Source organism: Macrobrachium nipponense, chromosome 38 (assembly GCF_015104395.2).
Source record: "Macrobrachium nipponense isolate FS-2020 chromosome 38, ASM1510439v2, whole genome shotgun sequence".
Classification (NCBI taxonomy): Eukaryota; Metazoa; Arthropoda; class Malacostraca; order Decapoda; family Palaemonidae; genus Macrobrachium; species Macrobrachium nipponense.
This window is the reverse complement of record NC_061098.1, coordinates 8,868,618-8,894,363: the sequence shown is the minus strand read 5'-3', so window position 1 is coordinate 8,894,363 and position 25,746 is coordinate 8,868,618. Positions and strand designations below refer to the sequence as shown.

The window sequence follows — 25,746 nt, the reverse complement described above, 5'->3', positions numbered from 1 at the left end:
AGGCAAAGGAGGCACGGCAGCGGCAAACAGGCTAGCAGGACAAGCAAGCAGCAACAGGCAAGGCAAGGCAGGCAAACAGGCAAGCAGGCAGGCAGGCAGGCAAACAGGCTAGCAGGCAGGCAAGCAGGCAAACAGGCAAGCAGCAGGGAAGGCAGGCAATACAGGCAGGTAGTTCAGGCAGGCAGGCAGACAGGCTAGGCAAAGGCAGGCAGGCAGGGCACAAAGGTGCTAGGCAGGCAGGCAAGGCAGGCGGCAACAGGCTAGCAGGCATGGCAGGCAGGCATGGCAGGAGGCAAGGCAGGCAATCAGGCAACAGCTAGGCAGGCAGGCAAGCAGGCTAGGCAGGAAGCAGGCAGGCAAGCGGCAACAGGCAAAGGCAGGCAAGGCAGGCAGGCAACAGGCTAGCAAACGGCAGGCAAGCAGGCAAACAGGCAAGGCAAGGTCATGCAAGGTAGGCATGGCAGGCAAGCAAACAGGCAGGCAAACGACGACGATCTCCTCCTCGAAGCGGGATTGAAACGGGAAGCCATTGAATGAAAGAATATTCGACGTTTTTTCCTGCTGATTGGACTTTCGTCGAAATACCGATCGCCTTGCAGTATTTCAATTTCCTCCTCATTTTTTTTTATTATTATTATTATTATTATTTTGCTTGTTTGTTTTAAGCACAAGCATGAAGCGTAGGACGAGTGGAGGTGCGCTGTAAATGCTTGCACAATGTTATATTTATATATATTATATATATATATATAATATATATATATATAAGTCATATCACATTACCGTGATTCATATACATATATCGAGCTACAATGTCCTTTAATATCTAATTCGCTCTACCTCGGAATTAATATATTTCATATATGCTTAACCGAAGGGGAATTTTTTTCTCGATAATAGATTTACCTGTACTTGGGCCGAACGCAGGTACATTATAAATCCAGGAACGTCAGTGGAACTATAACCACTCAACCACCGCGAGAGGCTTAAAGGTATATGTCGTCTCTCACCTCAAATACTTTCTCGCGCTGAAGTATTCGTTGGTTTGGAGACAACATCAACCCGCCTCGACTCGGTAGTTAAGTAGCGCTTTTGACAACACGTAGCATTTTTACATAAGTCATATCACATTACCGTGATTCATATACATGACATATACCTTTAAGCCTCTCGCGGTGGTGAGTGGTTATAGCTTCCACTGACGTTCCTGGATTTATAATGTACCTGCGTTCGCGCCCAAGTACAGGTAAATCTATTATCGAGAAAAAAAGAAAAAAAATTCCCCTTCGGTTAAGCATATATGAAATATATTAATTCCGAGGTAGAGCGAATTAGATATTAAAGGACATTGTAGCTCGATATATATATCTTATAAATATATATATATATAGATATATATATATATATATATATATATATGCAAGGTAGATCTCCTTCTGACATTATTAGTCCAATCCATTTCGTGTCCACGAGAGACTTAACAAGTGGCAGAGGTTATCATAGGCCCGTAACCATTTTATTGCTTACCTACGTAGGAGGTTGGCCCTGTCAGTGCACCTCATGCGGTGAACCGTAGGCAGTGCTTAAGGTTCTTTGCAGCGTCCTTTCTTCCTTTTTACTGCACCTCCGTTCATATTCTCTACCTCCTACCTTACTTGCCAGCCTCTCCTAACAATTGCATAGTACAGCTGCTTTGAGGTTTTTCCCCCTGTTAATTTTTCAATTTATTTTATTCTCCATTTTCCCTGCAGCCCTGAATGACCTCATAGGTCTGAGCGCTTGGCCTTTGGCCAGAATTCTGTATTACCTTCCATTCCAAGAGTCGTAGAACGTCTAACATTCATCGTCTGTCTGAATTAGTTCAAATAAAAACAAAATAAAAGCATTCCATGAGATACAAGCTTCAGTTACAACAGATTCCACACCAAGTAGAAAAAAAAAATAAAAAATAAAAAAAAAAAATGAATGAGCTCTCCTCTTCGTCGGTGTCGTCTGTCAGAAATTAATGACTCTGTCAGGATTGGTGAGCAATATTTTCTTCCTCACTTTTTTTTTAACACGTTTGGGCCTCCTCCTCCTCTCCTCCTCATGAAGGAGTCTCGAGGGGAGTATTTCACACGTACATCCTTACGTACGTACGTACACATATATTTGTGTGTCCGTTATATATATATATATATATATAATATATATATCTATAGATTATATATATATATATATATAGATATATATATATATATATATATATATATATATATATATATGTATATATATATGATATATATAGTATATATATATATACACTATATATATATAAAAGTATATATAAGTATATAAAATATATATATATATATATATATATATATATATATATATATATATATAAATATATATATATATATATATATATCTATATAATATATATATATTATTATATATATATTTATATGTACATACATACATACAAAAACTCTAAGAGCACATACGTGCAACGTGGAAACATGCGTCCACATATACAAGTTTAAGAAGGAAAATAGGACGCAGAAAGAGACAGAGAGAGAGAGAGATAAAACTCCTAATGGACGAATTTTCCGGCATCTTCTCCCCCTCCCCCCTCGCTGACGTCACGTCTGGGGACGATGACTTCCTCGTAATTACGGCTTAGAAAAGGTGACCAAAACCCTTCAGGAGAGAGAGAGAGAGAGAGAGAGAGAGAGAGAGAGAGAGAGAGAGAGAGAGAGAGAGAGAGAGCGTGTCTTATTAAAATGGTGATGGGGAAAAAGAAAAAATCCTATAGAGGAGAGAGAGGGAGAGAAAAATGAAAATTAGTGGGTACCTCTACGTATGTGAATTGATATATACAGTTTGGGTAAAAATGATTGACGCGTCCTATAGATCCTACTGCATGCACGCAATACCTCGTAATACTTATTCACTACGATGCTGTGATGTGCTTGATTGATGTTTTAAAGGGTTCTAATACTTGGTGCGACCCCCACGCTTCTTTTTAACTGCTTGAAGTCGTCCTGGGACACTCTTGGTTAAGTTTTCAAGGATGGTTTCGGGAAAGTTCTCCCAAATGTCTCTGACCTCTCTCTCTAGTTTCTCGAGATTGGAGGTGTCGCGGTCCCTTAATTGTGCTTTGATGATGCCCCACAAATTCTCAATGGGATTGAGATCGGGGCTATTGCCAGGCCAGTCACCAAGAAAAGGGATTTTACAGTATTTAAGGAGATCTGTGACTGTTTTTGCCCTATGACAAGGGACACCGTCCTGCATGAACACCTTTGCATTACATTTGACCATTGACGATACCAAATATTCCATTAACAGCTCAGAGTAGTTGTACTGGATCAGCTCAGAGTAGTTGTACTGGTTCATAGTAACATTCTTGGGCGGTGTTACCAACGCCCCTTTGCTGTGGTATGAAAAGCAACCCCAGAACATCAAAGAATCAGGGTGCTTCGTGGTCGTATTCACTTACTTCTCCCGGTAAGGGTCACTACTACGGGATCGGTAAACCTTCCTTGAAGGACCTGAGGAGACACTGAATGTGACTTCGTCACTATAAAGGATCCTTTTAAAGTGCTGGAGGGTTAAATTCTTCAACATACGCCTAGCATATGAAAGGCGATTCCTAATGTGACGCCTCGTCAGGAGCGGTTTTTTCTTGGCAGCAAGACAACAGTAGCCCAAGCCGTCCTTTATGTACTTTCTTAGGGTTCTGGCACAGATATGACTGAAGATTTTCTGTTTTGCTCCTTCAGCTGTTTAGAGGAAGCCCTTGGATTCTTTTCAATAGCAATTCGAAGAAATCTGATATCTCTGTTGCTTAGTTTCCTCTTTCTCCCTGTTGATGTTCCAACCTGGGGTTGGGCCCTCTCGCCCCCATCCTTGAACTTTTTAATCCAGTGCTGGGCAGTTCTGACTCACACCGTCACTAGCAGCATTTTCGGAGGTTGACACTTTTTGCTTGTATAAAGCAACTACCTGAGCAACCTGTGTTTCAGTAATGTGCTTATTACCCGGCATAATCCAGCACTACACTGCAAAAACCACAGGTAACTATGCGTGGAAACAGGTTTCACAAAGTAATGTTACTAGGCAACAGAGCCCTCCCACCCACGCAACATCAAGGGTAGGGGGGACAGGTGTTTGTGAGAGGGAAAATGAAGGGTACGTGATTGCCAGACGTATGTTTATGACATTTAATTCGGCCAATACTGGAGTCGAGAACGTTGCTGCCCTTTTTGGCAAAAATAATTGACGGCGTCAATCATTTTTACCCAAACTGTAGTTAATCTGCTTTCTTGACATTAACATATGCTTGCAATTATGGTTTCTGTATCAGTTTCCATTCATAACAGGTTCGTGTTTGGGTTGTAATTTTACCATCTGATATTTTCAGATATATTTTTATAACTACAGCAGTTAGTTACTTCAAATAGATAATGAATTTTGTTCTGTGGTTGAGTGTTTCTTCACATAATGCCCGCTGCTATAGTTTCTGGTTTTTGTAAACAACCGTAAAATAAAATGCAATAAACATGAATTTAAAACCAATAATAATACGTATGTATATATATATATATATATATATATATATATATATATATATATATTATATATTATATATATATATATATATATATATATATATATACATGAATAAACATGAATTTAAAAAACTTCAACAGTATTCTATTTCATGCTGAATGTCTTTTTTTCTGTGTTGTAAGACCAAATAGGCCATGTATATTGCCAGTGGCTTCGTAAGAAGTAACCCTACAGCATCCTTTTTATAAACAAAATTTTACCACAACAATAATGTCCTAATTTTGGGTCCGCCTTTGGTGGAATAAATATATGGGTCCTTTATTTTTATAGAGCATCTAATTTTTTTTTTTTTTTTTTGTTTTTTTTTTTTTTTTTTTTTAGATATTTATGATGGGGTCTTTTTTTTCTTTTTTTATGGGGTTTCTCTTGGGCTTAAGGGTCTCAAATCATGTTTGTTTCTATAAAAGAGATAATGGTAATAAGACCTCGTGGAGGAATTTAGTTCAGTAAGGAAAGACGCAAGATTTTATTCCCTTCAAGACTTTGAGAGTTAACGAAGAACTTGCCATGAGCAATGCTGGCAGCCTCAACCGTGTTTCTGTATTGACAAGGATTTTGTTGGTAATGGTGTATTCGTTTCAACGTGAGTCCTATTTTTGTGGTGGCTGGAAATCATTTTCTTGTTGGTGTGGATGTGTGTGTGTTCAAGTGGAGGTTTTTGGGGGAGGGTTGGTGCGTGTCCCGGCTTCTTCCAACGATAGTTCTTGTTGGATCGAATCAAGAAATCCTGAATATTCTACTTTACAATCGCTATCGATTAATTATTTTATAATACCGATTAATTAGTTTCCAATCTCTACCGATTAATTGTTTTTCAATCTCTACCGATTAATTATTTTACATTATCGATTAATTATTTTGCAATACCGATCAATTATTTTATAATCTCTAGCGATTAGTTATTTTATAATGTCTTACCGATTAATTATTTTACAATCTCTACCGATTAGTTATTTTACAAAGTCTTATCGATTAATTATTTTACAATCCCTACCGATTAATTCTTACACAATACCGATTAATTATTTTTCAATCTCCACCGGTTAATTATTTTACAATACCGATTAATTATTTTATATTCCTCTACCAATAAGTTATTTTACAATCTCTTATCGAATAATTATTTTACAATCTCTACCGATTAATTATTTTACAATGCAGATTAATTATTTTACAATCTCTACCGAATAATTATTTTACAATACCGAATAATTATTTTACAATCTCTACCTATTAGATATTTCACAATACCGATTAATTATTTTACAATCTACCGAATAATTATTTTACAATACCGATTAATTAGTTTAACATACCGAATAATTATTTTACAATCTCTACCGGTTCATTATTTTACAGTACCGATCAATTATTTTAGAGTAGAGTAGGTACCGATGAATTGTTTTACAATCTCTGCCTATTAATTATCTTACAATCTCTACGGATCAATTATTTCACAATCTCTACCGATTGATTCTTTCGAAATCCTAGGAACTAGGGTCGATATTGATTGTCGTCTTGGTGATATTCCCTCGGAATCTGAACTGTTTCTTGTACTGGATCATCATGTAAATCCTATGTAATTAAACCCTCTCGTCCACTGAGGAACACTGGACACAAAGTTACCTCCTGTGAGGAACCTCTTTGAACTCACATCCGCTTATAAAATCCGAGTCTCTACAAAGAACGACTTCCCTATTAGTGTTAACGACCCAATAGAGAAAGACCTACGACTCGGAAATCTTTCCTTTTAAACGGACGACCCCATAAACAGGTCCCTTTTCAGACTGTACAGCATCTGCTGCTGAATTAAGATCGTGAATACCCTCTTAGTGCTGGTTGTTACAGCAGATGCCACACTTCTGGAACTGCCCCAGTGGAATTGGGTTCCTGATAAACAGGCCTGACGCACGCATCCTTCTTCGGCTCCATTTTGTTGCTGCTATAATTGTAGTAGTTTTGTGGAACCATTACTGAGTTATAACTTGTTGACTTGTCAGTATTTACATGGTATTTTAATTAACGCGAGTGTTAAGTTAAATACTATGTAGATACTTACAAGTATACAAGTTATACTGACTAATCTTGTAGGGGTCTTTCTCCATCTTCAGAAGAAAACTGAAAGTGTTTGTGTGAATAATGTTATAATAACATGTGTGTAATTGTATGTGTTTAATCAGGTCAATAACCTTTCCAAACTTATGTTAAGAAAGAAAAAATATGAATCCTTATTTATTCCCAGCGTCAAAATTACAGGAGGTTACTGCGATATTGGGCTTCAAATAGATTCATTCATTCTTCACAAAGTCCAGCAGTCTGCTATCCCTTGATTTCATTACGGCTGTCCATTTTTCAGTTGAATTTATCCAAAACCTTCAAAATCTGATTTTCCTGTGGTTTCTTGAGGCAGGTGGGAGTGTGTTTTCCTTTGAGCGTAGAAAATGAAGCTACTTTTTATTTTATTTTATTTATTTATTTTTTTTTATTTAATTTTTATTTTTTTTTTGCCATTTTTCGAGGTATGGGTGCCAGATGCCCAGCCACCCCTAACTGAGGAGATAGAAGTATCTTGGGAAGTAGGAAACCGTATTTCTTCTACAGATTATCATTGTTACTAGAAATCGTTGCACACAGTCTTTATAAGGATTAATCAGTTATTCTAGCTATACTTCAAAAAAGCATATCGTAAAACAAATCTTGTATTTTTTTGCATTCAAGTTTTCCTTTGTTTACTTATTAATTTGTGTTTTTTTCTAAGAACCGATCTCTTCTTTCTGTATATATATTAATATATATATATATCATATATAGCTGTATATATATACATACACTATATTACTTCGCATAAATACCTTACCACAGGACCTTCATTTACAATAGAATTGCTATCACCTCGTTTCAACAGCGTTGTCGAGAATAGACTACGTAGTTGGGTACAGGCAGTCATGTATCTTACAGAATGATATTTTAATTAATCGCGAACAATTAATCCAAGTAGATTAGTAGGCCGAGATTAACACGAAAAAACGCGAAGGTATTTCGTTGAATTCATTTTGATGATGACATGTTTCCCTTTATCCCATTTTGTGTAAGCAATGGCATAAATATATTTCCATTTTGTGGACGCAGTGACCAATATTTCCATTTTGTTTACACAATGACCTATATTTCCATTTTGTTTACACAATGACCTATATTTCCATTTTGTTTACACAATGACCTATATTTCCATTTTGTTTACACAATGACCTATATTTCCATTTTGTTTACACAATGACCTATATTTCCATTTTGTTTACACAATGACCTATATTTCCATATTGTGGACGCAATGACCTATATTTCCATTTTGTTTACACAATGACCTATATTTCCATATTGTGGACGCAATGACCTATATATTTGGCGAAGATTAACGCGGCCAACGGTTAGCAGACTACCTAGTTTAGGCCAGTCGAGAGAAAATGTAAGGAGAAAATGAAAGGAAAATGAGTGAAGCTCTCGCGATGAACGTGAGAGAACGAGATCTTGCAATATAGGGGGCGATTGTCAAGCGTTTTCATTTCGTCTTTAATATTAATTTTACTACCTATATTATGGTTCGTATTTCAGTTTCGTGTATCGGTTTTTCACAGACTATATATACTATATACTATATATATATAGATATATTTATATATTATATATATATATCTATATATTATATATATTATATATATATATATATGTATATGTGTGTGTGTGTGTGTGTGTGTGTTGTATTAATTTTAATTTATTATTGTTTAGGATTGAAACACCCTCGTGTAAGATTAAATACATCTTGCGGCAATAAGTTTCGAGAGAAAAAATTATGTATTTTGAAAATGAAACAAGCGACAACATCGAATATTTGCCCCAGGGAGAATGAAGTAAGTAAGACTCAATCGTAATATTTTTGAGATCTATAAAACGGAGCTTATTTGTGATTCATTAACTAGAATTGATGCTGTAAGGGTCTGTTGACATGTGTATAAGATATAACCTTAGGACTTCTTTTTCAATTAGTAATATGTAATATTATATTAACAAAAAGACTAATAAAAGCTGGGGACAATATTTTAATGTCATTCAACGTTAATTTTCTTTGATTTATTCCTTGACAGCCAAAGACAGCGTTTAACACTTCAGGCAGAAGAGATTTGTTAAGGAAGGAAGATGGAGAGAGAGAGAGAGAGAGAGAGAGAGAGAGAGAGAGAGAGTCGGCTAAGAAATATGTTTTTATTCATTCTCTTTGTGAAGAATGTTCCCTTGATGACTGGATTCTACATGCGTTACTCTCCGTAGGGGGGCTAGTGCCGTCAGTGCACCTCATACGGTGCGCTGTAGGCATCACTTAAGGGTCTTTGCAGCAGCGTCCCCTCGGCCGCTAGCCGCAACCCCTTTCGTTCCTTTCACTGTACCTCCGTTCATATTCCTTTTCTTCCATCTTACTTTCCACCGTCTCCTAACAGTTGATACGTAGTGCAACTGCTTTGAGGTTTTCATCTTGTTACACCTTTCAAACTTCTCTACTTTCAATTTCCCTTTCGCGCGCTGAATGCCCTCATAGGTCCCAGTGTTTGGTGTTGGTGTAAATTCTATGTTCAATTCAAACAAACGTTACTATATTAATCGTCTCACAAACAGCGAATGGAGAGTGATTTCATATTTGTTTTGTAGAGATCTTCCCGCAAGTAGAGATCATGAGTAAATTGTTGAAGAAAAAGTTAAATGTCACGACACAAAACGAAAATGACGAATGAAAATATGAAGTTACTCTATTCTTTTTTTTTGTAAATGGATCCACAGGAAAAATTCATAAATCGATGAGTGGAGAAGGAATTAAATATCGCTGAATGAAAAGCTATAATTTTATTTAACTGGTGGCTGATCAAATCACGACCTGAATTTCAGAAGTGGGAGAATTTCATGTCCGTGAGAGTAAAAGCCTCGATTTGCAGTATAAAAAAATGACGGACAATTTGCTCAAAAAAGAAAAAAAAAAGACGGACAATTTGCTCAAAAAAAAAACCCGACCGACAATTTGCTCAAAAAAAAAAAAAAAAAAATGACGACGACAATTTGCTCCCCCCCCAAAAAAAAATGACGGACAAATTGCTCAAAAAAAAAAAAAAAAATGACGGACAATTTGCTCCCCCCCCCAAAAAAAATGACGGACAAATTGCTTCAAAAAAAAAAAAAAATGACGGACAATTTGCCTCCCCCCCCAAAAAAAAAATGACGGACAATTGCTCAAAAAAAAAAAAAATGACGCGGACAATTGCTCCCCCCCAAAAAAAAAAAAAAAAAAAAAGACGGACAAATTTGCTCAAAAAAAAAAAAAAAACAAAAAAGAATGCACGGACAAATTTGCTCAAAAAAAAAAAAAAAAATGACGGACATTTGCTCAAAAAAAAAAAAAAAAAACAAAAAAAAAAAAAAAATGAACGGACAATTTGCTCCAAAAAAAAAAAAAAAAAAAAAAAAATGACAGGACAATTTTGCTCCAAAAAAAAAAAAAAAAAATGACAGACAATTTGCTCCAAAAAAAAAAAAAAAAAAAAAAATGACGGACAATTTGCTCAAAAAAAAAAAAAAAAAAAAAAATGACGGACAATTGCTCAAAAAAAAAAAAAAAAAATGTGACGGACAATTTTGCTCAAAAAAAAAAAAAAAAAAAAAAAAATGACGGACAATTTGCTCAAAAAAAAAAAAAAAAAAAAAAAAAAAAATGACGGACAATTTGTCAAAAAAAAAAAAAAAAAAAATAAAAAAAAAAAAAACAAAAAAAAAAATGACGGACAATTTGCTCAAAAAAAAAAAAAAATAAAAAAAAAAAAAAAAAGACGGACAATTTGCTCAAAAAAAAAAATGACGGACAATTTGCTCAAAAAAAAAAAAAAAAAAAAAAATGACGGACAATTTGCTCAAAAAAAAAAAAAAAAAAAAAAAAATCAAAAAAAAAAAAAAAATGACGGACAATTTGCTCAAAAAAAAAAAAAAAAAAATGACGGACAATTTGCTCAAAAAAAAAAAAAAAAAAAAAATAAAAAAAAAAAAGAAAATGACGGACAATTTGCTCAAAAAAAAAAAAAAAAAAAAATACGGACAATTTGCTCTTCAAAAAAAAAAAAAAAAAATGACGGACAATTTGCTCAAAAAAAAAAAAAAAAAGAAAAAAAAAAAAAAAAAATGACGGACAATTTGCTCAAGAAAAAAAAAAAAAAAAATGACGGACAATTTGCTCAAAAAAAAAAAAAAAAAAAAAAGACGGACATTTTGCTCCCTCAAAAAAAAAAAAAACAATGGACAATTTGCTAAAAAAAAAAAAAATGACGGACAATTTGCCTCAAAAAAAAAAAAAAAATGGACAATTTGCTCAAAAAAAAAAAAAAAAAAAAAAAAAAAACTCAAAATGAAGTACCTTCGGCCCCCAGCTGCAACCACTTTCGTTTCCTTTTTACTGTACCTGCTTTCATATTCTCTTTCTTCCATCTTACTTCCCACCCTCTCCTAATTGCTGTCAGTTTCCGTTTCAGAGATAAGTGAGCACCCGATGTCTCCTCAGATGAACCAAAAAGTCTTTGAGACATCCTAATCCTTGTAACTTTCTCTCTCTCTCTCTCTCTCTCTCTCTCTCTCTCTCTCTCTCTCTCTCTTTTGATGATTTCACTCAATAACTTGGCACCACCCCCCCCCCCCCCCTGGCGTTCCTATAACTGTTTGTGCATGTCTGTCAATGGCTATTCGGCCTCCAACTTCGTATTCTCATTCATTTATGAGAAAACTTTTGTTTCAAAGAACCTCACAGAAAAAATATACAAATTGTGTTTCCTTCAAGACGAGGAGGCCTCAGCCTAATGTCATATTGCTCTCTCTCTCTCTCTCTCTCTCTCTCTCTCTCTCTCTCTCTCTCTCTCTCTTTATTTCTTTTCTGAAGGCTGATGGGATGATTTTTTTCAGGACCCTTTTCAGACCTTCTTAATCTTTACTAACCCCTCCCCCCCCCCGTATCCCCCACAACAACAATAACAACAACAACAACAACAACAACAACAACGACGACGACAACGTCACCAAAGTATTTTGTCGGCTTACTCCCCGAGTAAGCTTAAATTCCGCGTGAGCGAAACCTTGGGATTAAAGTACAAAAGTAATGGAGAGTTTTACAAAGCAGAACTTGAATGATAGTAAGAAAAATTGAATAAGTAACTAAATAGGCTACAAAAAATTATAGAAATTTTCAGACGAATATTTTTAGAAGCAACTTAAATGCCCTGTATACCGTCTTTTACGAGAAAAGCGTTGCTTTCGTTACTACGAGGACGTAAATCAACCCTAATAAGCATTTAATATAGATAAAGACCTACCCTTCATCACGACGGTCCCAGGAAATGTGTAAAAAAAAACTTAATTAAACTTTTGTAATAAAACGTTATAAGAGTTTTCAAACTTGGTAATGAAGTTCTCGTCTTTTTTTGTCAATTAAGGAACAGCCTTTGTAAAATTAGTGTAAGACAAATTGGCTGAATTACGTTGTTAAGACGCCGTGACGGCCGGAGGGAAAACAAGTTTGGCATCATGTTGACAAGTCATGCAGCAGATGATCTGGCGACGGAGAACGGGTTGCCGACGGACATTTTATAATTGGCGCCATGTTGGTAATTAAGTTTTATAATTGAGTTTTTGATAGAATTAGGGAATTCAAATGCTATTCATCTCTGCGTCAAAGCAGCTGCCCATCGGTGGCCGACAGTTCAATTCTCGGGCATTCCACTGACGGGTCAGAGATGTGTATTTCTGGCGATAGGTAGTTCACTCTCGACGTGGTTCGGAGGTCACGTAAAGCAGTGGGTCCCGTTGCTGAATAACCCCACTGGTTCCATGCAACGTCAAAACACCATACAAACAAAAAGCAGCTGCCAAGCTAAAGTTTATAACTTGCTTTACCCCGTAGGGCTTAGTGCCGTCAGTGAACCTCACGGATTGCACTGTAGGCATTACTGAAGGTTCTTTACAGCCCCTTTCATTCCTTTTACTGCACCTCCATGCATCTTTCTTCCATCTTGCTATCTACCCTTTCCTAACAATTATTTCATGGTACAGCTGCTTTGAGGTTTTAAAACCTACCTACTCTCAATTTCCTTTTCAGCGCTGAATGACCTCATGCGACCCAGTGCTTGGCATTTGGCCTGAATTCTGTATTTCTGTATTCAATAATTTGCGTTGTGCTGTGAATATCTAAGTGTTGTATAATCATTCACATTACTCCTAGTATCATCTAATATTCCAGATGTCAAATACAATTCTCTTTTCTATTTATATGGTACTGTGTTAGTCTACTATCCTGTTATAGCCTATATTCTATTTTCCTAAGTAAACAGTTAATTTTTTACCAGAGCTCCTTATCTGAAATTTTAAAATCTCGTTTTCACAAAGGTATGACTTTCAGGTATGCACCCAGAGCTAACTAATTAGACAATGCACCTGTAGAGAGGTTCACATGTTCCCGTTTATCCGAGCCGTGTTGTCAAAGATTTCCCGAGGAGAGATTATTAACAAAAATAACATCATTTTATCAAATGATTTTCCATTTTTGTGGTTTAAATTCAATACTCGTTTTACTTCAGTATCGTAAAGAAAGCATCCCGTCAGGCATATAACTAAAACATTATTTTTTGTGTAGTGTGTTATTGCATTTTTTTAAGGACTTTACATTTCTTTTATTTAAATAAAATAATCGTTTAATTTCAGTATCATAATGAAAGTCCCCCGTCAGTCATATATCTAAAGCGTTAATTCTAATTCGAGTGTTTGCATTTTTCTTGGAAAAACAAGGACGGTTAAATTCACTCCAAAAGAGCGTCCAGAGATAAGGTCAGTCAGACGTCACTTTCTGTCACATATACATTTATTGAAATTCTGGAGACAAATGGAGATGATAATGATACGAATAATGGCAATATTAATAGTAAGCTGTCAAACATATTGAAAAGCTGAAGACAAAGGGAGATAATGACAATACGAATAATGGCAATATTGATAATAAATATAACAATATTGTTTTAAAGCACAATTTGGGATAGAGTGTAGATTAATCATTATAATCACAACAAGATAGTCGTAGATAAGACTCCTTTAACTTTCAAATTATTTGGAAGCTGATTCCCTGTCTAGAATCTGTAGGCTAATAGATCTCTTAATTGGGAAACACTTCTCTTCTTCCTCTCTTCTCTCTCTCGCTCCTTTCTCCTCTCTTCTCTCTCTCTCTCTCTCTCCATTTCCGGGGCATCTTAAGTGGCGGTTTATTAGGGAATTCCATGTCTTCTATTCTCTCTCCTCTCTCTCTCTGTACTTCTCTCTCTTTCTCTTCTCTCTCTCTCTCTCTCTCTCTCTCTCTCTCTCTCTCTCTCTCTCTCTCTCTCCATGTTCCGTAGGCAAGTGGGTGTATTATTAGGGAATTCATTTTCTATTCTCTCTCTCTCTCTCTCTCTCTCTCTCTCTCTCTCTCTCTCTCTCTCTCTCATATGTCCTAATTCTCACAAAGCGAACGCCTCACTGTCATGCCATTAGGATTCTGCGATGTAATTTTGCCCCAGTTTTGGACGATTTATGCCTGCGATGCAAACGCCTCTGATTTTTATTCCTTTACTTTTGATGCTGTTCTAATGAGATATGGAAATGTTATGAATCAGTATTTGTGGATATTCACTTGGGTTGAATGTTTTTACACACACACACACACCCAAATATATATATATGTGTGTGTGTCTTTTTAATATGTATATACATATATAAGTGTGTGTGTTTGTGTTCACATATTTTTTGGCATTAGGGGTATCCTGCCCATTGATTCTCATCAAGTTTTTTAAGTTTCTTGCCCTTCTCCACCACAGTGGGCTGATTACCAGGTACCCAATTCGCACCTAGATTTGCAGAGTTACCCTCTCTCTCTCTCTCTCTCTCTCTCTCTCTCTCTCTCTCTCTCTCTCTCTCTCTATATATATATATATATATATATATATATATATGGAATATGGAATGGTACAGAAAGTATGACGCACTATTCAATATGTTATTATATGGTAAATGGGACACTGTGTGTAGTAATGTAAATGCATGTTATGTATTTAAGATGTTAATTTTGGGAAACAGAGATTTGTGCTAGCATTCGTATACGTAATGTGTCAGAATATTTGTAAAGGTTCAAGTATATTCCACGAAAAATAAGTGAATATTATCATAATGATAACTGACTCTCATAGATGTTTTTTTCTCAGTTTCCATGGCAACTCACAGCATCTAGATTTTGCTTTTTTTCATATAATGAATTTGATTTCGATTATATGTCAGTGAAAGGGCTAATATAACTGCGTAGTCCCACTACAAATAAGCAAATATTATAATAATAATTGACGTTCATTAATTGTTTTTCTCAATTACCACTTGCATGGCAACATACAATAATGTCATGCATCTAGATTTGGCTGCATCTCATAGAAAGACTTTGATTTCTGTCATATCTCAGTGAAGGGGCCGATATATCTGCGTAGAAATTGGAACGTCAGTTTTCCTGACTCGAGAAATTGTTTCAAAAGTTCCTTGTACGAGAGTGAAGAAGTTAGCGTTTCGAAAAGAGACTTTAAGCTATGCAAGATCCAGATCAGGTCTTGCTTCGTATCTCTATAAGAAGAAGCAAACTCAGTTATACGTAACTGTTTGTGTGTTACTCACCTCATTCCTTGCTGGAATGGCTGGCTGCTTGAAGCAAACTCACTTATACATAACAGTTTGTGTGCTCGCCTTATTGCTTGCTGGAATGGCTGGCTACTTGAAGCAAACTCACTTATCCATAACAGTATGTGTGCTCGTCTTATTGCTTGCTGGAATGGCTGGCTACTTGAAACAAACTCACTTATACGTGAAAGTTCGTGTGCTCTCGTTATTGCTTGCTTCTGGAATGGCTGGCTACTTGCATGGGATAGGTGGTTTGCGCAAGTGTCCAGTTATGGTGTCAGCTGTTTTGCTCTGTTACAAGTAACAGAAAACCGGACTGCCTCAGCACTTCGTAAGCCAGGGACCCCTAGGTTCCCTTTCCTGGGGGAAAGATACTAAGCAACGACGTTTAGTGTGTAAAACCCGTAGGTTTTCTCGTGAGGCTGAACAGACGAAGGGGCTCCCTCTGATATCAGGTAATGGAAGAGTCTCCTGCTACGTTTCCTCTCTGGATTGAGCTTATCTGAATGGAAGGGAAGAAACCACGAAGCACTGTACGTATGAGCCAGAAGATTGCATGTCTATGTTATTGTAAGGGCAGCATGTGCAACTTATGTAATTATCTCAGCCAAAGTGATGCTATTCCAACGCATCTTGTTGTGGGGGGGGGGGGGCGGGAGAGCTCTCTGACCACATTCATCCTTACTGTCATCATCATCCACAGATTCAGGCAATGAGCAGTTCTTCCTTCCTTCTCTTCCTTCGGCAGGCAGACCAGTGAACGAGAACGCAGCGCGGGAGGGTCTCCGATAACCACTCAGTACAGGAACGGGTCCTATTACTCCTCCAGCCACTCGATGATCAGCCAGGCGAGCGGAAACCAGGTCTGAGTGGGGATGTCGCGCTACCGTCGCCGAAGCCTGTGATATCCGTCTATGGCCACCGTCGTGAGCGAGGTGAAACCTCGTTATAATGAGGCCCACCTGGAGAGAAATGGAAGAAGAAACGTTCCTATGACGTCAGATGATGAGACTAGGTGGCTAGGTGTGCGGTCACACCTCCCGTGTAAAAATGGATAAAAAGAAACATTCTTAACGCGTAGATCATGAGACGAGCTGCGCCGTTACTACCGCCCAGGTTTGTTGAGTGGCGCAAGTCAGAGCCGTTTCAAAGGTCAATCCCGCGTGCTACTACTACTTAGTCAAGTGGTTATTGGCTCCAACGGGCTGAATTTCAACCTGATGTTAATATGTCTTTGTGTAAGCATTCTCAAACTAATAAACTAATAATTCTTTGAGCAATCAGGCATCCGGACATTGGGAATGTTGGAGAGACAAATCAAAAAGTCAAAATGTCTGACATGAAAATGTTTAGGAGCAGTACGATTATAAAGTGACTTACGCCTGCAAACAAGACTAATATTGCTGATTTTAACATTTGTATGAGTCAGGTCACTCGAAAGAAAAATGCTCATGAAAAATATAGCGCCTCAGTGATGTGGTCGGTATGGTGTTGGCGTGCCACCTCGGTGGCCGCAAGTTCGATACTCGGGCATTCCACTGAGGGGTGAGAGATGTGTATTTGTGGCGATAGAAGTTCACTCTTGACGTGGTTCGGAAGTCACGTAAAGTCGTTGGTCCGTTGCTGAATAACCACTGGTTCCATGCAACGTAAAAACACCATACAAACAATCGTGAAAAATAAAGCAGGAATTTTAAAATGTACGAAAGGTGATACAGTTGGTGCCTATGTACTGTTGCATTGTGGTCGATAATTCAAGGAATTCAGGCAGACTGGACGCAGAATCAAGGAAAAGCAAAAAAAATAAAATTTCCAGTGAGGAACGCGTAAGTGAACTCTTTGTAAATTAAGTGTTTACAAAAAGCTGTGGACTTCCTATCGAAGATAACCGAATCAACTTTTCCCCCACTCCCTCAATGTGGTTACATATCATTACAGTAAACGTGTTTCTTAGTACAATGAGACTTTTCATCTTTTCCATAGCTGGATCATATTCCAGGCCAGCTGGTCTTTTTTGTTTTGCAATACCGAGTGTGGAAATAGCTTGTTTATATACTCTTCCCGTAATTCTTCGAAAAATGTGAAACTCGCTTCCGCAAAGCGGACAAGCAAATGTTTTCGTAGCATTCCGTTTTTATCTTCAGTTTTTATGTGGAGATCTGTGTTGACGTAGACATCACTCAGTGTTTTTCCGGTTTTTATTATTGATTTTTATCCAGAGGTCTGTGTTGACATAGACATCTCTTAATGTTTTGCTCACTTTATATTATCAATTTTTATTTAGAGGTCTGTGTTGTCATAGAAATCACCCAATATTTTGTTCGATTTTTATTGTCAACTGTTATTCAGAGGTCTGTGTTGTTATAGGCATCACTCAGTGTGTTCAGTTTTCATTATTAATTCATTTTTATCCAGAGGTCTGTGTTTTCACAGACATCACCCAATGTTTCGTTTGATTTTTGTCATTAATTTTTACCCAGATGTTTGTGCTGTAATGAACATCACATAATGTTCTAGAAGACAAACCAATTTTGGATATTTTTAGTTGCAATGAATTCCCTTGATCTGTCAGATAATGTTCTGCAATAAAAGAAATAAAAGTAAAAATCCCCTAATCTGGATATTAACAATGTTGACAATTCTATCCAGGAACTGTATATTAACAATATTGACATTTCTATCCAAGAATTGTGATGTCTTCTTATTAAGTTGTCCAGTTCTTTCCAGGACATTCTAATGAAAAGAAGAGCAAGTCTTGATTGACAATAAGTATGAATGAAACCGATGCAATAAAGCACTAAATTGGTCATTCCAGGCCATGAATATATATCGTTCGTTCGCACTAATGACGCGAGACTGTTTAACTTTTGACAATAAGTAACGCTTATCCGCGGTTTCATCCGATTTCGTTTCACACATCAAACGATCCGTAGCATGAATGAGAGTGTGGCGTTTCTCTGTAAACATAATGATTTGCGTAATAGTTGTCGCTAGATGAGTTTTCAGTATACCCTTTAAAGAGAGAAGTCCATGTCTTTGTTGCCTATACATTCATATATAAATTTTATATATATATATATATTATATATTCATATATATATCAGTATATATATATATATATATACGAAATCCACGAAGGCTAAAGAAACGATGGATTTCAGCAAGGCCTTTCGACTTAATGTCCTTTACGCTGCTAACGTAAAGGACACGAAGTCAAAAGTCCTTGCTGAAGTCTCCATCGTTTCTCTTTCCTTCATGGATTTTGTCTATATATATATATATATGTATATATATATATATATATATATATATATATATATATATATATATATATATACATACTACATACATACATACATACATACATACATCACGTTCCATATTTTGTGATTCAGTTATGCATGATATTTATGTATGTATATATTATATATGTATATGTACGTATGCACATACATATATACATATATATATATATATATATATATATATATATATATATATATATATATATATATAGCAAACCAGCATATATACTACTTTTATTACCACGCGGATCTTTTTCCTTGGAAGCAGTCCATTGTGTTCCTCGCTGATTCATCCTTTCTTTTGTAATATCATTTTTTTTTTCTTTTTTAAGAGACTCGTATTGTTCATTCTGCAAACAACAAGTGTTCTTTGAGACTAGGTCATTAAGAACCGGATGCCTGGAAAGCCACACGTAATTTGTTTCTCCCTAATACATGTGTGTGTGTTGTGGGGGCGTGTGTGTGTGTGTGTGTGTGTGTGTGTGTGTGTGTGTGTGTATATAGATATATATATATATATATATATATATATATATATTATTTATATTTATTTATATATATATATACTATATATATATATATATATATATATATATATATATATATATATATCCAATGTAGCACGAAGGAACACGTTCTTGAGAATATCCTTAATAAATCCACGGTAGGAAGGGGAGTGAAATGGGGAATTGGAACAAGTACTTTCGTAGTTTATTCTACATTTACAAATTCACACTAGAATAAACTACGAAAGTACTTGTTCCAAGTACCCAGTTTCACTCACCTTTTTACCGTGGATTTAATACACACACACACACACACACACACACATAAATACACTTCTTCAGTGGAAAAACCATCCTAAGTCCGGAATTGGGAATTTTAATCCCCCTGGCCTCAGGAAACAGGGGAGAATAGATAATGAGAGAAGCCTGTGAAAATACCAGATCAAAACTGACGTTATCATCACTGGTTTTTGCCCTTACACTTCTTGTATGTTTCTCACTATAATCTCTTCGCAGTATCTTTGCTCACTTGTTCCGTGAGATTCTAGTGGCCCCGCCCCTTCAGTGTCCTGGCGCTGGATGATTATGGATGATTATGCTCAGTTGGTTTTTCTAGTCACCTGGTGGTGGGGCTGACCCCGTGGTCTCTTGGCGTGCTCCGCTCTAACGCTTAATAATAGTAACCTATTAAAACCCGTTCTTGTTAGAGCTTAATAATAGTAACCTATTAAGACCTGTACTTTTCTTATCCTCTTCCTGCTCCTTATTATTATTATTATTATTATTTTATTATTATTATTATTATTATTATTATTATTATTCCTTCTACCGCTTCGTCTAGAAGATGACCTGCGAGGAGGTCGGAACGCCACGTGAATACCAGCTATGCCAGCATCAACCCCAGCTGTAAACCTAAGTCGACCACGGCCTATTATTATTATTATTATTGTATTATTATTATTATTATCATTATTATTATTATTATTGCTCCTCCTCCTCTTCTTCTTCTTCTTCTTCTTCTTCTTCTTCTTCTTTAAGGTCCACAATAATATGTCTGATGGTAGCAGTAGTATAATTAAAAAAAAAAAAATTTAAACGATACAAAAGCTTTCAAAGAAAATTTGTTTTACTACTCTTACCATCAGTCATATTATGTGAACCTAAAGAACTTAACTTAAAATTGTTGCCTCGTTTAATTGAGATATCTACCCATTTATTCATTATTATTGTTATTATTATTATTATTTATTATTATTATTATTGTTATTATTATTATTATTATTTATTCAGAAGATGAACCCTACTCATATGGAACAAGCCCACAGGAGCCATTGACTTGAAATTCAAGCTTTCAAAGCATATGGTGTTCGTTAGGAGGAAGTAACAGAAGGTGCTTGTTAAAAAAAAATGAATTAACAAATTAAAAAGTAGACAAAAATTGTAAGTTATTTAATAGGTTATCTGCCGAGGGGGTTTTCGTAGAAGAGACCACTTATTATAAAAAAAAAAAATTTAAAAAAGATAAAGATTGTAAGTTTTTACAACACAAGGTGAAAATGAATTTACAAATGAATAAACAGACAAAAATATAAATTATCGAAACACAAGGAGGAACCATATTTGATCCAGATGTACTACTTCAAGAATTCGTCTAAAACCATCAAACAATTCGCCCCAGAAACCGACGTTCTTTTGAGAAACCAGCTCAGTACGGAAGCCTTCCATCCAGCCTTTATAATTATCGACGCTTTCTTAACCCCTACCCCTACCCCTAACCCCTACCCCCTACCCCCTACCCCCTAACCCCTACCCCCTACCACCCACCCCACTTCCTCCCCCTAAGAGAAGTATATATAATGACTTATCCTGATGAGAGAAAAGTTTGTTGTATAAGTTTCCTGTAGGAATAGGAGGGGGAGGAGGAGGAGGAGGAGGCTGAGGCTGTTGTGGCTCCTGATAAGGAGGAAGGAGGAAGTTCGAAGTTCGAATATCCTCTGGTGAGTTGAGGCGCCTTCTATGGAAGAAGTTGGCCCCAATATTAGCTTTGTTCTGCCAAAGGAATTTGATATAAGAAGCAAAGTTGGACGTAAGCAGTTGTGCGTAGTATTTATGATAATGATGTCGAGGTTAATAGAGATGGGTGCGGGGGGGGGGGGGGGGGTTTGCGAATTGGGGGCGCGGGTGTGAGTTGGGGAACGAAAAGGAGAAGGTCAAAATTTGATGATTAACAAAATGATGAAAATATTTTATTGTAAATAGTAATGTCAGTGACAGGATGAGAGACCCTTATCATTATATAATATATTTATATATATATATATATAATATATATATATATATATATATATAATATATATAATATATATATATGTATATATATATATATATATATATGTGTGTGTGTGTGTGTGTGTGTGTGTGTGTGTGTTGGTGGGTGTTTCCTTGTATTTATTAACTCGTATGTATCTGTACATAAAATGGCAAAGCATATTAGTATTCTCTGAGAATTTTCTCACCATATAGCAAACCGTTATAGAATTTGTAACACCGGACCATTTCTCCTAAATGCCTCAAGTCTTTATGGTTAACTAATATTTTTTTGCCTTATTTGTATCTACACAGATTACTGACCTCCTGTCCTTAGGTATTGTTCACTTCCCTTCCCCTGAAAAAGAAAGGCTTCGGAATTCTCTTCTTGCTTTCGTTTTGCTGTAGTCAACTTAATTTTCTGTCTACGTACGTAGGTGTTTTGCTGTATACCAGTTTTCTGTTCCTCTTAGCTATTTGCTGAACGTTTTTTCCCGTGAGGTAAGGTTTTTTGTGATAGAGAGTTAGTAAGTTTTTTGTGTACACACATACACACACAGACGCACTCACACACACATTATATATATATATATATATATATATATATATATATATATATGTATTTATATGTTTATGTGTATGTACGTATGTTTATGTATATATATATATATATATATATATATATATATATATATATATATATATATATATATATATATATATATATATATATATATATATATATATATATATATATATATATATATATATATATATGTGTGTGGTGTGTGTGTGTGTGTGTGAGTGTAGGTGTGTGTCTATATATATATATATATATATATATATATATATATAAATATATATATATATATTATATACACTCATCTTAATTTAGCGTTATATATCTGCAGTGTATGCTCCTTCCTCGACTGTGATATATCAGCTTTTCAAACCTAATGATAAGAAAAGCCAAAATGCGCTTCGATTTCATAAATATTTATTACTGTGATGCTCATCACTTTTTGCTTTATTTTCTTGTAGGTTATAATTTCCGTGTTCGTTTATATTCTTTAACTTGTTCGTCTCGACTTATCGTTTTTTCCGCTTTTTTTTAAAGTCTAATTCTCCTTTTAATTTGTCATCTTTCATCCTTTCTTTTATTCTGTGTTCATTCGTCCATCTCATTAAAGTGTATCGCTTTTATATTCCCTTTCTGACATCTCCTCTGTTAAATTCATCATCCTCCTCCATCAGTTTTATGTAACCGATGTTTTCGTTGTCATCTCGCCTTAGTAGCCTCATTGCATAGCGTTGTAGTTCGTGGCGAACTGTTGCCATTTCGTAGAATGAGGCGTTAATTAGTAGGGCCACTTCCTCCTTTCCCTCTACTCAAGTCTTGGCAACTTCTCCCCCGGGCTCCTTGTTTTCGCAGATCCCTACGACAACTTTCTGAAGAGGGCCTCTGGCGCCTATTGAGACGGAAACGCCACTGTATTTTTTATTTATTTTCTTATCTGTCTTTCATCTATCACTTTTTTCTTTCACTTCAGGCCTGAAGCGAATGGTGGCATCTATTCGTCCACCCCGTTCGCTTTTGCCTAAAAATGTGAAATTTTGAATGAGGTACGTCAAAAGGGAAGCGCCTCAGTGGCGTGATCGGTATGGTCTTGGCGCCTGCCACCTCGGTGGCCGCGAGTTCGATTCTCAGGCATTCCACTGAAGGGTGAGAGATGTGTTTTTCTGGTGACAGAAGTTCAACCTCGACGTGGTTCGGAAGACACGTAAAGCCGTTGGTCCCGTTGCTGAATAACCATACTGGTTCCATGCAACGTAAACACACCATACAAACTGACAAACGTCAAAAGGGACAACTACTTTTTATTTTTTATCTGTATTATTGACTTGTTTAATGTAACTGTTTATCACGGGCAATTCATCTCCAAATTCACTCTTAAGATGGTTGAGTGGTGTCTTATTATTATTTATAGTTCCAGGGCCCCTGAATATCTGTAATCAGGTATATATGGGGTGAACCTCTCCTAGAAATATATCGTAAGTTTCACCACGTCTCGTTTCTACGTCCAATGATTGATTCGTTTGAAGCCTCTCTCCAAAAATCTTGATAGTAAACTTATGTATGAAAATTTTAACTTATCTGGTTTTCCCAAAGCTGGTTCGATAAGTGGTCACAGGCCTTTACAAAAAAATCCACCCTTGGAAAGAGTTTTGACGCGATAATGACATGTCAATAAGGCCAAGGCCTTCAGTCCTTTCAAGGCTACCAAGTATCTCACATTGCCCTTACTGCTGATGTCAGCAGTCCATGGAATATATTTTAGATTTACAACGGTTTCTTCCCTTGCGTTTCTAAGCTCCGGCATTCTATACGTGCCTCCGTTTTCGGGGATGCTATTGTGTTCCCTCTTTATGGAGCTGGTTTATCACTTCCCTTTCCGTTACCTTTCACCTAAACCTTTCACCTTTTCCTTTCACCTCAGGTATAGGATGGATGAAGGTATTTAACAACGTAACTCGTCGGCTCTCGAATAGGGAAAAGGGTACGTAAATTGGTACTAATGTCTTTGTTTGTGAACGCACCTGGAACAAGTCTTGGAATGAAAAAAAAAATTAAGTAGAAGGTTAAAAAGAGAAGGAAAATTGAAGACAGACACTAAATGAGAAAAGAATAAAATACCAAAAGATAGACATCTGTAGGAAGCTTGAATTTCAAGTCAGTGGCCCCTGTAGTGGTCTTGTTTCATTTGAATTGGGGTCATGTTATAATAATAATAATAATAATAATAATAATAATAATAATAATAATAGGCACGATCCTCAGATCCCTGAAAAGGAATCTATAAAAACTATAGGCTGAAGTAGCTCCAGGACTCATGCAGGCAAGTGTGATCCTAGAAACGGCGCACATAGTAAGAAAGTGATGGACTCCTAAGGGGCAGGATGCAACCCGGAATCCCACACTATAAATACCACCCAGTCGAATTGGAGGACTGTGATATACCAAATATATATATATATATATATATATATATATATATATATATATATATATATATATCTATATATATATATACTATATATATATATATATATATATATATATATATATATATTATATATATAATAATAATAATAATTGACCCTCTCTTACTATGGAACTTCAAAGGTTATGCAATAATAGGTCTGCGCTCTTGCTGATTTGTAAACAAGTGAATTTTTTTTATTCTTGCTGTTTTGAAAAGACTTCGGGCATTTTAATTTTGGTCCTACGAATTTTGAAGTCTTTTTCTCCCTCAGATGATTTATTGATTTCTATCCCTGATTTAGTCTTCATTGCCTCCTGACCCTCATCAAACGACCAGATACCAACGTCTTTGATAAATAATACAGATTTTTGACATTGCAAATGTCACCGTTATTGCAATAATTATGACCTATGCTGGCGGCGTTTTCATCAGTAACTTAGGTGTATTTTATCATTTCTGCTTGTAATTAGTCATTCTATTCAATCTTCATGTACTCCCATGCTTTTATCCAATATTTCCTCATATTTTCCTCATATTACTTCATATTGTACCTCTCAACAGAAATATGAAAATTTGGAGGAGATTCAGTGAACAGATCTGAATGTATTCACGCATCTCTCTCATCTCTCGCTAGATTTCTAGTCTTTCATCCCCTAGAGGAGGTTGTGGCCCTCCCGTTTCCTTACGTCCTTCCTCCGTCCTATTTCCTCCTCTCGTTAACTTTCTGGGGCTTCTCCATCCAAGCTTCATTAACTTTTCGTAAACCCTTTGGATAAAAACGGCTTCCTTATTTTGAAGTCGAGTGGTTCATAGAAAACGGGAGTGAAAGTTTAGTATCGGAGGGGAAACTTTTGTATATTTCGCAACTCATTTTGACGGGTCGTTTGTGATTGTTGGTACTTGTTTTTGTTTTTTTATTCACTGTCATTTTGTGCCCTATTCTTATTTTTTCATCGTTATCTTCTTATTTCTTCGTGGATGTTCGTATAAAAGAAAATAGAAGGGCAGTAAATGGAATAAAGAATGGGGGAAAGAACTGGCGGTCTGCCACAAAGCACACACACACACATACACACACACACACACACACATATATATATATATATATATATATATATATATATATATATATATATATATATATATATATATATATATATAATTTCGAATTGTAAAGCGAACTATTTATTCATTTATTTTTCTTTACTTTAT

The 25,746-nt window shown here is 36.0% G+C and overlaps 1 protein-coding gene across 2 annotated transcripts in view; it reads left to right on the top strand.

The window, feature by feature from the left end:
* Positions 1–16,503, top strand: part of LOC135209870 (adipokinetic hormone/corazonin-related peptide receptor variant I-like) — a 126,468-nt gene extending 109,965 nt beyond the window's left edge. For both annotated transcript variants that reach the window (XM_064242629.1, XM_064242628.1), the window contains one exon: positions 16,121–16,503. In XM_064242629.1, coding sequence (XP_064098699.1) covers positions 16,121–16,132 — 12 coding nt within the window. In that variant the 3' untranslated portion in view covers positions 16,133–16,503. The remainder of the gene's footprint in view (positions 1–16,120) is intronic.
* Positions 16,504–25,746: the final 9,243 nt, after the last annotated feature.